Source organism: Macrotis lagotis, chromosome 1 (genome assembly GCF_037893015.1).
Source record: "Macrotis lagotis isolate mMagLag1 chromosome 1, bilby.v1.9.chrom.fasta, whole genome shotgun sequence".
NCBI classification, from domain to species: Eukaryota; Metazoa; Chordata; class Mammalia; order Peramelemorphia; family Peramelidae; genus Macrotis; species Macrotis lagotis.
This window is the reverse complement of record NC_133658.1, coordinates 117,716,555-117,732,243: the sequence shown is the minus strand read 5'-3', so window position 1 is coordinate 117,732,243 and position 15,689 is coordinate 117,716,555. Positions and strand designations below refer to the sequence as shown.

Here is a 15,689-nt window from a genome sequence, read left to right as displayed (position 1 = left end):
AGGTATTTTTGCAAAATAAATTTTTCTCTTTTTGATTTTCTTTGAATATTCTTCCTGAGAAAACTGAGACAAGATTTTATAAGGAGAAGGGATGAAAAGTTAGTAGCGCTAGCAAAATAAATTCCCTTCTTTTTAAGTTTAAAGCTATTTGTTTTTGTTTTTTATTTAAGACAATGGGGTTAAATGACTTGCTTAAGGTCACACAGCTAGGCAATTATTATGTTTCTGAAACTGGATTTGAACTCAGATCCTCCTGACTCCAGGGCCGGTGCTCTATCCACTATACCATCTAGCTGGCCCCACTTAAAGGTATTTGTAAAACTCTGATTTGTGGTAGACATGAAGATTAAAAAAAATAATATTGTTCCCTGTCTTAAAAGAGCTTTCTAATAAGGTATTAAATATGAGGCAAATAAGAATGTGATAAGTGCAAAGAAAATATGTTGTAGAAAGAACACTAGATTTGGAATCAGAACCTGGATTCATATTTTTTTCTCTGCTACTCAATTATTATGGGCAGCTAGTATAGGTACTGGACCTGGAGTCAGGATGACTCTTTTAGATAAGTTCAGATCTGACCTCAGTATACCAAAAAAAACCCTAATAATCATTCCCTTTAGTTTACTAAGGGAAAACAGTGTAGAGACGGTAGAAATATCATGGGTTGTTACAGTGATATAGTAAGAGTAGGTGTTTGGAACAGTGTCAGAAGTGTCTGCAAAATTCCAGAAATGTTGCAAATCACAGGGAAGTAAGGAAAGAACAGCACTTTTAAGGACACTGACTTTTTCAAAAAACACCTATCCAGGGGCAAGTAGATGTCAAGGTGGATAGAGCACTAGCCCTGAAATCAGGAGGACCTGAGTTCAAATTTGACCTCAGACACTTGATTTCAGACTTATCTCTGTGGCATTGACTCTTAAGTCTTTATATCTTTAAACCCTCATCTTTCTCCAGATCTCCAATCTCTAATGATCATCTGCCTATTTGATATTTCAGCCTGGGTATACCATTTTAAACTTGTATCCAAAACTGAACTTGTCCTTCTGCTCAGCAACCACTCAACCACCATTCTTCCTATCATCTGGGTTCAAAACTTGGTGTCATCCTTTATTCCACCCTCACTTTTCCAGTCAGTTGTCATATTTTGCTATGTCTGCCTCCATATTAAACATTTCTTGCATCTCTTACATCTGTCCCCTTTTCTCTATTCACACTACTACTCCTGTGGTTCAGTTCCACAATTAGCTGATGTTTGGGCTCTTTCAATAACATTCTGATTGGTCTCCCTGCTTCAAGTATCTCCCCACTACAGATCATTCTCAGCATAATTGCTGATGGGATTTTCCTAAAACAGCAATTTTAGGAAAGTATAAACTCCAATGGCTCCCTATTGTCTCTAAAGTAAAATATAAATTTTTTGGTATTTAAACTTGTTAATCACCTAGCCCCAATTTACTGTTCCAGTTGTATATAGTCTTCCCCATCACAACATTGTGAAATCTAGGCAAATTGTTCTTGTTCTTCCCCACATACAACATTCCTTGTTTTTCTCCTTGCCCCTACTGTTCCCCTTATTTCCTTCGAAATTCAACTTGTGCTACTTCTTATATGAATTCATTCCTGATCCCTTCTGTTAGCATATCTCTCCAAAAATGATCATTTATGCATGTGTTTATATAAGTGTGTACACATCTCTCCTGATAGTATGTATCAGGAGATGTTTTAGGGGGCCAAGAGTGTTTCCTTTTCATCTTTGTAGCCCTAAAACCACCTACCCAGGCATGTAATAATTGCTATTGATTGACTAATGCCACACTTCTGGGTAATCTAATAGCCATTTGAGCGTATTCATTATTTTTTTTTAATGGTAGTCTTCAATGAGATCTATCCTAAAATGCCTCAGAATTGACTAATCCTTCTGAAGCAGCTGGCTTCCTTCAAGTGTGGTCATGCTGGAACTATTTCTTCTTTGCCACTGGCCAGATCTTGATTGAGTTCTTTTTTTTTTTTTTTTAAGTTGAATCTTTAAGCCCTTTATTTCATGTTAGAAAAAATATTTAGTCAAACAGACCAAAACCCGTGTCATCATCGGACTCCTCGGATTCTTCTTTTTTTTTGCTTCCTCTTTCTTCTTCTCTTGCACTAGCAGCAGCAGTACCTCCAGCTGCTGGGGCAGGTCCACCAACTCCTACATTGCACATGAGACTTCCAGTACTGACATTGGACAGAGCCTTTGCAAATAATCCAGGCCAGAATGGTTCAACATTCGCACCTGCTGCTTTAATGGGGGCGTTAATTTTATCTTCCATGACCGTAAATTCATCATTGTGAAGGATGAGGGCGGTGTAGATGCAGGCAAGCTCTGAGTGGCCATTTCGGGGGATGGAGGAGAGTTGTTTGTAGTGATGCTAGCTGCCAGCTGAAGTGGAGTCACCTCAACACGGCCTTAGCTTCCGAAGCAGAACGGAGCACCTTACAGACAACTGAGGAGAATTGAGTTCTTTTCAGAGTATGACCTTAGGCACTTCCTGAACTTGTAATTCTATTTACAGAAGGAGTTGTATCAACAAGAAACTTCAGATATTTTAAGGCTATTATGAATTTCTTTTTCTGATTCTGTTTGAGTTCTATTTTAAAGATATAACTTCTCAGTGTCAGCAGTATCCTTCATTTCTTGATAATTTAAGAAATGTAGAAAAACCTCAGCAATTTAAACTGAGGGGCAAAAGACTTGTCAAAATTAGTGAAAACTCAGAATTTTTTTTAAAAAGGAGTATAATATAAGTACTCCCCCCCCACACACACACACAGAAGGCGGGCAGTCTGTTAGCCTCTACATTGTTTCTATGGTATACATTGATCTAAGTTGAATTATGATGAGAGAGAAATCATATCCTTAAGGAAGAAAAATAAATTATAAAGAGATAGCAAAATTGCATAATAATATAACTGTATTTTTTTTTCCCTAAATGGAAGGTAATAGTCTTTTGTCTTTGTTCAAACTCCACAATTATTTCTCTGGATATAGATGGTATTCTCCATCACAGATAGACCAAAATTGTACCTGATTGTTGCACTGATGGAATGAACAAGGACATTCACTTAATTACCAATTATTTTGCCACCACAAACAGGACTGCTTTAAATATTTTTGTACAAGTGATGTTTTTACCCTTTCTCATAATCTCTTCAGAATATACATCCAGTAGTGGTATTGCTGGATCAAAGGGTATGCTCTTGAGGAAGGTTAAATGAGTTCACAGCTCTACCAACAATGCATTAATGTTCCATATTTCCTACATCCCTTCCAATATTGATCATTGTCCTTTCTGGTCATATTGGCCAGCCTGTGAGAGGTTTGAGGTGGTACCTCAGAGATGCTTTTTGCATTTCTCTAATAAGTAATGATTTAGTGCAATTTTTCATATGACTGAATTGCTTTGATTTCCTCAGCTATAAATTGCTGTTGCATATCCTTTGACCATTTGCCACCTGGGGAATGGCTTGGTTTTTGAAAATTTGACTCAGTTCTCTGTATATTTTAGAAATGAGTCTTTTGTCAGAAATACTACTTGTAAAAATTGTTTCCTAATTTACTGCATTTCTTTTGATCTTGGTTCCAGGGGTTTTGTCTGTGCAAAAGCTTTTTAATTTAATGTAATCAAAATTATCTAGTTTGTTTTGAATGATGCTTTCCATCTGTTCTTTGGTCATAAACTGCTTCCCTTTCCATAAATCTGACAGGTAAACTAACTACTCCTTGATCTTCTAGTTTGCTTATAATATTGTTTTTTTATGTCTAAATCCTGTATCCATTTAGATCTTATTTTGGTATAGGGTGTGAGGTGTTGGTCTAATCTAAATTTCTTCCGTACTAGCTTCCAATTTTCCCAACAGATTTTATTGAAGAGGCAGTTTTTATCCCAATAGCTGGACTCTTTGGGTTTATCAAACAGCAGATGACTATAATCGCTTCCTGCTATCGCATTTAGTCTATTCCTCTGATCAACCACTCTATTTCTTAGCCAATACAGACAGTTTTGATGGCTGATGCTTTATAATATAATTTTAGATCTGGTAAGGCTAAGTTACCTTCTTTTGCACTTTTTTTCATTGAATCCCTGGAAATTCTAGACTTTATTTCTGCACATAAATTTCCTTATAACTTTTTCTAATTCATTCAAGTAATTTTTGGTAATTTTTATTGGTAGGGTACTAAACAAGTAGTTTAGTTTTGGTAGAATTGTCACTTATATTAGCTCGACCTATCCATGAACAGTAGATGTTTGCCCTGTTATTTAAATCTGATTTTATTTGTGTGAGAAGTGTTTTGTAATTGTTTTCAAAAAGTTTCTGAGTCTGCCTTGGCAGGTAGACTCCCAGGTATTTTATATTGTCTGAGGTTACTTTGAATGCGATTTCTCTTCTAGCTCTTTCTGCTGTATCTTGCTAGTCATATAGAAATGTTGAGGATTTTTGAGGGTTTATTTTATATCCTGCAACTTTGCTGAAGTTGCTAATTACTTCTAGTAGTTGATTTTTTGAGGATTCTCTTGGTATACCATCATATCATTTGCAAAGAGTGAGTTTTGCCTCTTCCTTCCCAATTCTAATTCCTTCAATTTCTTTTTCTTCTCTTATTGCTGAAGCTAACATTTCTATTACAGTATTGAATAGTAATGGTGATAATGGGCATCCTTGTTTCACCCCTGATCTTATTGGGAATGCCTCTAGCCTAACCCCATTGCATATTGTGCTTGTTGATGGTTTCATATAGATACTGCTTATTATTCTAAGGAACAATCAATTTATTCCTACACTCTCTTGTGTTTTTAGTAGGAATGGGTACTATATTTTGTCAAAAGCTTTTTTCAGCATCTATTGATGTAATCATATGATTTCTGATAGGTTTTTTTATTGCTATAATTAATTGTATTAACAGTTTTCCTAATACTGCATCAACCCTGCATTCCTAGGATAAATTCTACTTGATCATGATGTATTATCCTAATGAGAACTTGTAATCGTTTTGCTAAGACTTTATTTAAGATTTTTGCATCTATATTCATCAGGGAGATAGATCTATAATTTTCTTTCTCTGTTTTAACTCTTCCTGGTTTAGATATCAGCCCCATATTGGTGTTATAGGGTTAGGCAGAGTTCCTTATTTACCTATTTTTCCAAAGTGTTCATATAGAATTGGAACCAATTGTTCCTTAAATGTTTATAGAATTCACTTTTGAATCCATCTGGCCCTGGAGATTTTTTTTTTAGGGAGTTCAATAATGACTTGTTGAATTACTTTTTCTGAGATAGGGTTATTTAGGTTTTTAATTTCCTCTCCGTTTAACCTGGGCTACCTATATTTTTGTAAATATTTGTCCATTTCACTTAGATTGTCAAATTTATTGGCATAGAGTTGGGCAAAATAATTCCAAATTATTACTGTAATTTCCTCCTCATTGATGATGAGTTCACCTTTTTTTCATTTATGATACTAGCAATTTGGATTTATTAGTTCAATACTTTTCTTACTTTCAATTTTATTAATTTTTCCTTTAATTTTTAGAATTTCTAATTTGATACTTAATTGGGGATTTTGATTTGTTCTTTCTTGAATTTTTTTAGTTGCATATTTACTTCATTGATTTCTTCTTTCTCTAATTTATTCATGTAAGCATTTAAAGATATAATGTATCCCCTGAAAGCTGCCTTGAGTGTATCCCCACAGGTTTTGGCATGTTGTTTCATTATTGTCATTATCTAGGATGAAATTATTAATTCTTTCTATAATTTGTTGCTTGATCCACTCATTCTTTAAAATGAGGTTATTTAGTTTCCAATTAGTTCTGGGTCTTTTTCTTCCTGGTCCAGTATTGCATATGATTTTTATTGCATTATGATCTGTAAAAGTGTGTATTCACTATTTCTGCCTTTCTGCAATTGATCATTAGGTTTTTATGCCCTAGTACATGGTCAGTTTTTATATAAGTTCAGAGAAAAAGTTATGTTCCTTTCTATCCCCATTCAATTTCCTCCATAGGTGTAACTTATCTAGGTTTTCTAACAATCTGTTTACCTCCTTAACTTCCTTCTTGTTTATTTTATTAGATTTATCTAAATCTGAGAGTGGGAGGTTGAGGTCTCCCATTAGTAGAGCTTTGCAGTCTATGTCTTCCTGTAGCTTTTTCCACTTCTCTAAGAATTTGGATGCTATACCATTGGGTACATACATATTTAGTATTGAAATTACTTTATTGTTTATGGTACCTTTTAGGATGATCTAATTTCCTTTCTTATCTCTTTTAATACTATCTACTCTTAACAGCTGCTTTGTCTGAGATAAGGATTGCTACCCCTGATTTTTTTCACTTCAGCTGAAGCAAAATATATTTTGCTCCAAACTTTTACCTTTACTCTATATGTATCTCTTTGCTTCAAATGAGGTGTTTTTTTTTTTTAATGTTTTTGCAAGGCAAATGGGGTTAAGTGGCTTGCCCAAGACCACACGGCTAGGTAATTATTAAGTGTCTGAGGTCAGATTTGAACCCAGGTACTCCTGACTCCAGGACCGGTGCTCTATCCACTGCGCTACCTAGCCGCCCCTCAAATGAGTTTCTTGTAAGCCACATATAGCAGGATTCTGGTTTTTAATCCAGTCTGCTATTAGCTTAAATTTTAAGGGAGACTTCATCCCATTCACATTCAAAGTTATAATTACTAACTCTTTATTGCCCTCCATGCTATCTTTCCTCTGTTTGTATTTTTCCCCCTTATCCATATTCCTGTTTTATTTCTGAATGCCACCACCTTCAGTGTGTTTGCTCTCCTCCCCTTTCTTTCCCTTTTCCCCTTCTTCATTCCCTTGCTTCTGTAAATTCCCCTTTTTCTCCCCCTCCCTGTTCCCCCCTTCCCCCTTTTAACACTTTAAAGGTAAGATAAATTTTTTAACTGAGTGTGTGTGTGTGTAAGTTAACTTTAAGCCAAGTCTGATGAGAGGAAGATTCAGGTAGTTCTCAGCCTTCTCCCTTCTACCCCTCTATTACAGTAGATCTTTTGTACCTCTTAATGTAGTAAGTTTTACTCCATATTGGTGTCATAAAAGGAATTTGGCAGAACTTCTATTTTTTCAAATAGTTTATTATTAGGTTGGAATTGTTATTTTAATGTTTGGTAGAATTCACTTGGAAATCCCTTTGGCCCTGGAGATTTTTGCTTAGGGAGTTGATTGATGGCTTGTTCAATTTTTTTCCTGTTAATTTATGTAGCTTATATTTTTGTAAATATTCATCCATTTCACTTAGTCATATTTATTGGAATACATTTGGGCAAAAGAGGTCTGAATTATTACTCTTATATCCTCCTCATTGACGGTGAATTATTTTCATTTTTGATAATAGTAATTTTTTTAATCAACCAAAGATTTATCTGTTTTATTGAATTTTTCGTAAAACTAACTCATTTTATTTATTATTTCAGTAACTTACTTTAAATTATATTAATCTCCATTGATTTTCAGAATTTCTTTTTTTGTATGTAATTGGAGATTTTTAATTAGTTCTTTTTCTGACTTTTTTAGTTGTGTCCAATTCATTGATTTTTTTTCTATTTTATTCTTGTATTTAGAGATATAAAATTTCCCCTAATAATTGCTTTGCCTGTATTCCACAAGTTTTGGTGTGTTGTTTCATTATTGTCACTGACTTGGTTTTTTGATCCACTCATTTTTTTAAAATTAATTATTTAGTTTCTGTCTTTACATGATCCTTATTATACATGATTTTTATTGCATTGTGATCTGAAATGGATACATTTATTATTTCTGATTTTCTTCATTTGATTGTCAGGTTTTTATGCCCTAATACATGATCAGTTTTCGGGTAGGTGCCATGTACTGCAGAGAAGAAAGTATATTCCTTTCTATCCCCGTTCAGTTTTCTCCAGAGGTCTATCATACATATCTAAGTTTTCTAAAATTCTATTCACCACCTTAACTTCTTTCTTGTTTACTTTGTGGTTGAATTTATCTATAATTCTGCAAAAGAGAGGTTGAGGGTCCCCCACCAGTCAAGTTTTGCTTTCTGTTTCTTGTAACTCATTTAGCTTTCCCTGAAAGAATTTGGATGCTATATCACTTGGTGCATATTTATTTAGTATTGAAATTACCTCATTGTCTATGGTACCCTTTAGGAAGATATCTTTTCTTTCCTTATTCTTGTTAATGTTTTGTCTGAGTTAAGAATTGCTACCTAACCCCTGGTTTTTTACTTCAACTGAAGCATAATAGATTCTGTTTCAGCCTTTTACCTTTAACTCTGTATCTTTCTGCTTCCTTCATTTGTGTTAATTGTAAACAACATATTGTAGAATTCTGGTTTTTAATCCACTGTGCTATCCACTTTCATTTTATGGGAGAGTTCATTCCATTCACATTCACAGTTATGATTAACTTTGTATTACCCTCTGTCCTGTTTCCTCCATTTGTACTTTTCTTTCTCCTTTCATCCTCTTTTCTTTCAGTCCCCTCTTCCTCTTTCTTTCCTCTTTCCCTTTCTGCTTTTACCCACTCTTCTATCCTATCAATCCCTCCCTCCTTCCTTCCTCCCCACCCCCTCCCTCCTAATTCCTTCAAGGGTAATATAAATTTTTAAACTCAGCTGAGAATATGTTATTCCTTCTTTGAACCAAATCTGATCAAGTAAGATTCAAGCAATTCTCACCCCTTCCCTTATTTTGTAATGGTTCTTTTGTGCTTCTTCATGTGATTTAACCCATACTGCCTCCTCCTTCCCAGTATTATCCCTTATATTAAAATGTCTCAATTTTTTAAATCATCCAATCAAAATCAAGTAATGCCCATACCTTCTAAGTATATTCCCTCTAATAATGATACAGTTCTCAAGACTTATAAGTTTCATCCTCCCATATAGGGATATAAGCAGTTTAATTTTATTGAATAACATTCTTTTTCTTTTCTTTTGTTTACCTTCTTATGTATGTCATGATTCACATGTTTGAAGATCACATTTTCTGGTCTTTTCATAAGGAAAATTTGAAAGTCATCTATTTCATTAAATATCCAACTTTTACCCTGGAAGAATATGCAGTTTTGCTGGATAATTGATTCTTGGTTGTAATCCATTCTCTTTTGTCCTCCAAAATATCATATTCCAGTTCTGATCCTTTAATGTTGATGCTGCCAAGTCCTGCATAATCCTGACTGTGTGTCCTTGGTATTTGAATCTTTTCTTTCTTGCTGGCTGTAGTATTTTCTCCTTGACTTGATAATTGTGGCGTTTGTCTCCAATATTCCTAGGTCTTTTCATTTTGGTATTCCTTTTGGGGGTAGTAGATGGTGAATTCTTTCATTGACTAGAACAGAACCTTCTGGTTTATCAGGGCAGTTTTCCTTGATGATTTCTTGAAAGAAAAGCTAACGTTTCTAATACTATATTAAATTGTAGTGGTGATAATGGGCATTTTTGTTTCACTTTAGATCTTACTGAAAATGCTCCTAGTTTATCCCCATTACATATAATACTTTTGATGGTTTTAGGTAGATGCTGCTTATTGATTTAAGGAACATTCCATTTTTTCCTGTGCTCTTTAGGATTTTTAATAGGACTGGGTGCTGTATTTTGTCAAACTTTTTCAGCATCTATTCAGGTAATTTAGCTGTGGTCTTTTCATCAGAAAATGTTGGAAGTCTCCCATTTCATTAAATGTTCATCTTTTCCCCTGGAAGAGAAGGCTCAGCTTTGCTGCATAGTGGATTTGGAATATCTTGTTCCAGGTCCTTCAATCCCTTAATGTTGATGTAGCCAGGTCCTATATAATACTTACTGGTCTGTCTAGATATGTTTTGGTAGGTTCATAGGTATGTCATGTACTGAAAAAGTTTGGGAAATATGGCTATAGAAGATGAAAGGGAAGGAATAGCAGAAATTACTATGTCTTTCATTTCCTATATGTGGTATTCTTTGAGGTTCAAGTCATTCACCACCTCAGTTTCTCTTTTCTCTCAAGCCTCTGAGGCCTCCCCTGCCTCTAACACCCTATTGCCACCCACAGGCACATGCAATTGAAAATATGAATGGAATAGGAAAAAGTAGCTTTTCTGAACTATTTTCTCCACATATATATATTCACACACACACACACACACACACACACACACACACACACACACACACGTGCAGGAGGTCCTAAAGGACACCTGTGGTGGATTTATTTCATGACTTATGCCCAAATACTCCATTCCCCTGGAAACATTGTCAGGGTCTATGACAAATGCTGATGGCATTGTTTCATTACATAAAAATTTAATACCTCCTCTTAACTTTGAGGGTTTTTCTTGAAGAATATAACTTCTGAATGATGCTACAAGTGTCAAGTATTAAGCATAGTTTTCAAATAGTTTAATAATTCTTAAATTATCTCTCCTAGATCTAATTTCCATATCAGTTGTTTTTCTGTTGAGGTACTTTGCATTTTCTTTTATTTGACTTGACTTATTTGACTTTTTTATTTTTTTATTTACTTTTATTTTACTTTACTAGATTCTTGATGTCTCATAGAGACATTAATTTCCACTTGCCTGCCTGTATTTTGGTAGGTGTTTGTTTTTTCCATTTGCCCAATTCTGTTTTTTAAAAGAACTGTTTATTTTGTCCACTTGCTCATATGTCAATTTTTATGCTTCTTTTTACAAGATGTTAAATTTCTCTTGCATTTCTTTTCCCAATTTTTCTACTTGATTTTTAAAATCTCTTTGAAACTAGAGTCCAATTTGTATTTCCCTCTGAAGCTTCACATGTGGTACTTTTTCTGCCATCCTCTTCTGAGATGGTACTGTGCTCTTTCTTGTTTCATTAATAACTTTCTATAGTCCCAGCTTTTCTCTGATGTTTCTGTTAATTTTGAGCTCTGCTCCTAGGCCACAGAGATACTGTTTGTTCCCAAGCTGTCTTATGTTGTTGGAGAGGCCTTGTTTTCAGACCTTCTGTTGGGAATACTAGCAGCTTGTCCACTGGGCTGGGGCTGACCTGCTGAGTCAGGGCCTCAGCCACAGATCTGTGCTCTGGCTGAGAGTTTCTTGCTAGCCTCCTCCAAATCCTTCTGACGCTGATCTCTGCTGTACTGGGCCATGCTCCCCCTCCACCCTAGTGAGACAGACCTTTTCCGAAGTCTTCCCCAGATATCTTAAGCTGGACAATGCTCTACTCTGTTCTTTTGTGGGTTCTGTCACTCCAGAATCCTTTTAAAGATTTGATTAATGTGATTTCTGACTTCTCTTGGTCATTGTGCTCCACCACCCAGTGGTCCTCGGGTTTTTTTTAAAATTTTTTTTAGTTTTTGCAAGGCATTGGGGTTAAGTGACTTGCCCAGGGCCACACAGGCAATTATTAAGTGTCTGAGGCCAAATTTGAACTGAGGTCCTTTTGACTCCAGAACCACTGCTCTACCTGCCCCCAGTCCTCTTCTTTTAACAAGAAGTCAGTATCTACTGATAGCTATAGTAGGGAAAAGTTCTGTATCAAAATCTGTTACATTGCTGATTTCCTTAATAAAATCTTCTCTTGGGGCGGCTAGGTAGTACAGTGGATAGAGCACTGGCCCTGGAGTCAGGAGTACCTGAGTTCAAATCTGACCTCAGGCACTTAATAATTACCTAGCAAGCCACTTAACCACATTTGCCTTGCAAAAACCTAAAAAAAAAAAAAAAAAAAAAAAAAAAAAAGGTCCCTTCATAGAGAAGTGTAAGCCAACTTAACTCTATTAAATTATTGCAAATTCTGAATTGTAAGGTTTTTATTATTATATTTTCCATAAGTTAGCATTTTTTCATTTCCAAAATGGTTAAGTCAAAGATTTGAGGAATTTGTTTAGAGCCACAGGAAGCTGTGAACTGATTCAACCGTTCTGTAGAGAAGTTTGGTACAAAAAGAGTTGTAGGCAGTTGAGCCTTTGGCACCCGGCCAAGATCACCTGGTTAGATCCTCACTCCCAGCCCCAGAGCAGGATAGAGGTCACTGGAAATCAGCTGCAGGAAGCAGAAGCCCCATTCAACTGCCTGACAAGGCCCAGTACCATCGTGCTTGTGAAGAGGTCTGGATGCGGGGAGTCATTTGGCACTTTATAGTAGGAATACAAGTTCAGCTTGGGGCAAGGAACTTCACCTGGAGATGTTGTCAGGCCAGCATGCCCTTTTAAAAAGGGAACAATGAGGAGAATGGGATGGGGTCCAGAGAAGAAAAAGAGCTTCTCCAGGAGAATACAGAAGTGGGGATAGAATCAGTTAGCCCTAGGGGCTCCAGATTCCTTTTTCACTAGTCCCTCTCTGATGGCTTTACCCTTAGTGTCTCAGACCCTATATACTAACACTTGTTTACATGTCTCTTTAGAGCTTTACTAGTTTTCTTCTCTCCTCTTCACTTTCCCCATGTTTCTGAGGAGTTTTATCTTTTTTTTCTTAATCCTCAGGTTCCACTGGTCAATGTCTAGGGTCTACAACCCTCACCAGTGCTCTCTACCCTTTCCCCATCATATGCACTTTCATCTCCCAGGTACTCCATTCACCCTTCTCTAAAGGTTTTCTGGGAGCATCTGATTCCCTCTCTGCCCGACACCCCACCCCACCCCACCTTCACTCCCTCCAAAGTCACTTAAAACACAAATAAAAAGCAGACCAGTGAGCAGGGCAAAACTAGCTAGCAGCAATGGCACTACTAGGTCTCTGTCCCCAAAAAGATTAAAAACAGAAAGGAAAAAGGACTTTTATGTACAAAAAATAATATATTTAAGGCAGCTTTTTTCTAGTGGCACAGAGTTGGAAATTGAGGGAATACCCATTATTTGAGAAATGGCTCAATAAATTGTCATGTGATTGAGATAGAATACTATTCTGCTGTAGGAAATAATGATAGAATACTCTCTGAAAAACCTGGAAAGACTTACATGAGCTGATGGGAAGTATAATATAGCGTCTACAAAGTAACAACAATATTGTAGGATGACCAGCTCGGAATGGCATAGTTTTTCTCAGTAATACAATAATCCTAGACAACTCTGAAAGACTTATGATGAAAAATGCTATGTATCCCCAAAGAATCAATGATATCTAGATACAGATTGACACATTTTTAAATTTTTTTTTATTTTTCTTGTGGTTTTATTTTTTAATTTGTGTTTTCTTTTACAGCAGGACTGTTACGGAAATGTTTTATTTGACTATCCATATATAACTTGTATCAAATTGCGCAACTTCTCAATGAGGAGGTCAGGATGGAGGAAGGAGAAAATTTGGATCTCAAAAGTTTTAAAAACGAATAATAAAAATTGTTTTACATGCAACTTGAAAATAAAATACTAAATAGATTTTAAAATAAATCCTTTAAATGGGATGAGAAGGTCTTGTGGCATTCATCAGATAATTGACACTTTAAAAAGGTTTAAGGGCTTTAAGGGTATGGAATTTAGGACGGGTAATTTCAGTGGAAAAAGGCAACTTAGCATTGTGGATAAAGTGTGTGGCCTTGGAGGCAGGAAGAACCTATGAAGTCCTGCCTCTAATTCAGACTGGCAAAATAATCATGGACTAGTTACCTAACTGCTCAGTACCTATGTTACAGAGGAATTGCTGAATCAGCATTGAAATCATAGTTTGGTTTAGAAAAAGATGAACTGTGCTTCACTGATAGCTCTCCCTGGAGTAATTTAACCCATCTGGCTACCCCCTAACCCACACTTGTTGTAGAGTCAGGATATAGAGAAAAGTTAAGGCAGGACAAAAGAGGGAAAGATTCAGACTGTTCATTGGGGTTGTCTGGGGGAGAATATAATATAGCGCTTAGAAGACACTGGTTCAAAGCAGACCTTAGACACGTAGAAGTTGTAAGATAAGGAACAAACCATTTAATCTGTCATCTGTTTTCTCATCTGTCATTCTGGTCAAATACTTGCCTTACACCCTGCCTTAATGTGAGGGACCTCAATATAATTGTATCATTCTTTATTTCTTCAGGACTTACAGATCAACCAGAAAACACCACTTCGTGTTCTTCATCGAAGACCTTTAGCCATTAGAGTGCGTATCATTCACACCATGGAAACACACTATATAGATGAGCATCATTTTCGTCTCCATTTGAAGACTCAGGCAGGAACGTATCCTTTCGCTTTCAACATACCAGATGTTTTAACCAAAAAAACAGTAGTATAAGTAGCACTATACTGACAAAAATACTTGAGATGGCAAGTGTTATGGCAATAATTATGTTAAAAAATTACATTTTCCCCTCCTCATCGACCCTAGCCTCCCAGCAAATGATCACGTTACCATTTTTAACCAAAGTTGCGAGTCCTCCTCTTCGCAAAGTTACATTTATTTCTTGTTGCTAAAACAACTAGCTATGTACTCCAGTAGTAATCAAGCAATAAATGCTTGTTGTTTGAGCCTTTTATTAAGTTGCAGAAAACCTTTTCTACCAAAAATCACAAATTCATTTTCCTACTTAGTTCTTTGAGCATTTTTAAACTTCTCCAAAATGAGTAATACTACTGTAAATTAGTACGTTTTTCCTTGTGTTTAGCAATTGATGTTGGGAAGACAAAGGGACCTGTAATTTTTTTGTATGTGACCTTATAAAGTTCCTTGACAGCATCAATTCTTTAATCTATACATCATTTCTTATAGTGGAAATACAAGTACATTATATTAGTAATTAAACAAGATAAGAGATTCAAAACTAAAACTGATAGCCTTTTATGATATAATCTAATTATCATAGAAATTTCTAAAATATTTTATGTGTGAAAAGAATATACTGGTTTTATATTAGGTTTTTAATTAGGGCTTCATTATTCTTTACTTTAAACATGGATTCAAGAGGTCCCTTTTTATAGATTTGGGTTCAAAGGTATTATAGACTTTTTGTGGACAAAGTACTGAAGCTTCTTAATATAAAATTGATGCTTTATGATATTTTGAAAATGGGGTTGATTCTGAATTTCTATTCTCATAGAAATATTCCTCAAACTTTTATTCTCTGCCCCGAATCTTGGCCTTCATTCCCTAGGGTCAGGTTTCTGTGTAGTTGGTTTATCTTTTATATATATTATCTGGGATCCTACCACTAGGACCTTCTCTGTTTGGAATGTGTTAAAGAATTTTCTGGTTTCATGATCTAGTTGTTTTCTTTTATGTTTACATTCCCAGGCCCTTTGGATTGGAATATTTCTAAAATCCCTTCTAGCTTGAACATTCTATGAGTTATAAGCTCTAATAGTTTCATAGTTGAAGTTTTTCTACTTTGCCATATAAAGATTATTCTAAATATCAAAGTAAATTAATTGATGAAGGAAAAGGATGGAAAATGATGACGATTTTTCTAACACAGTACTGCAGCTTTGCCACAAGTATGAATTAGAATTTCAATTCTCATTTACTTATTTATTTGTTTATTTATTTTAGGTTTTTGCCAGGCAGATGGGGTTAAGTGGCTTGCCCAAGGCCACACAGCTAGGTAATTATTAAGTGTCTGAGACCAGATTTGAACCCAGGTACTCCTGACTTCAGGGCTGGTGCTTTATCCACTTTGGCACCTAGCCGCCGCATTTCAATTCTTTCTTTACCAAAGTTTCACCTGAACCTATTGTACCATTCTGTGGACCTTGCCTCTCCATGT

At 35.6% G+C, this 15,689-nt stretch overlaps 1 protein-coding gene across 4 annotated transcripts in view; it reads left to right on the top strand.

The window, feature by feature from the left end:
• Positions 1-15,689, top strand: part of PUS10 (pseudouridine synthase 10) — a 107,934-nt gene that overhangs the window by 86,432 nt on the left and 5,813 nt on the right. For all 4 annotated transcript variants that reach the window (XM_074206771.1, XM_074206756.1, XM_074206763.1 and 1 more), the window contains one exon: positions 14,027-14,169. In XM_074206771.1, the coding sequence (XP_074062872.1) occupies positions 14,027-14,169 (143 nt within the window). The remainder of the gene's footprint in view (positions 1-14,026; positions 14,170-15,689) is intronic.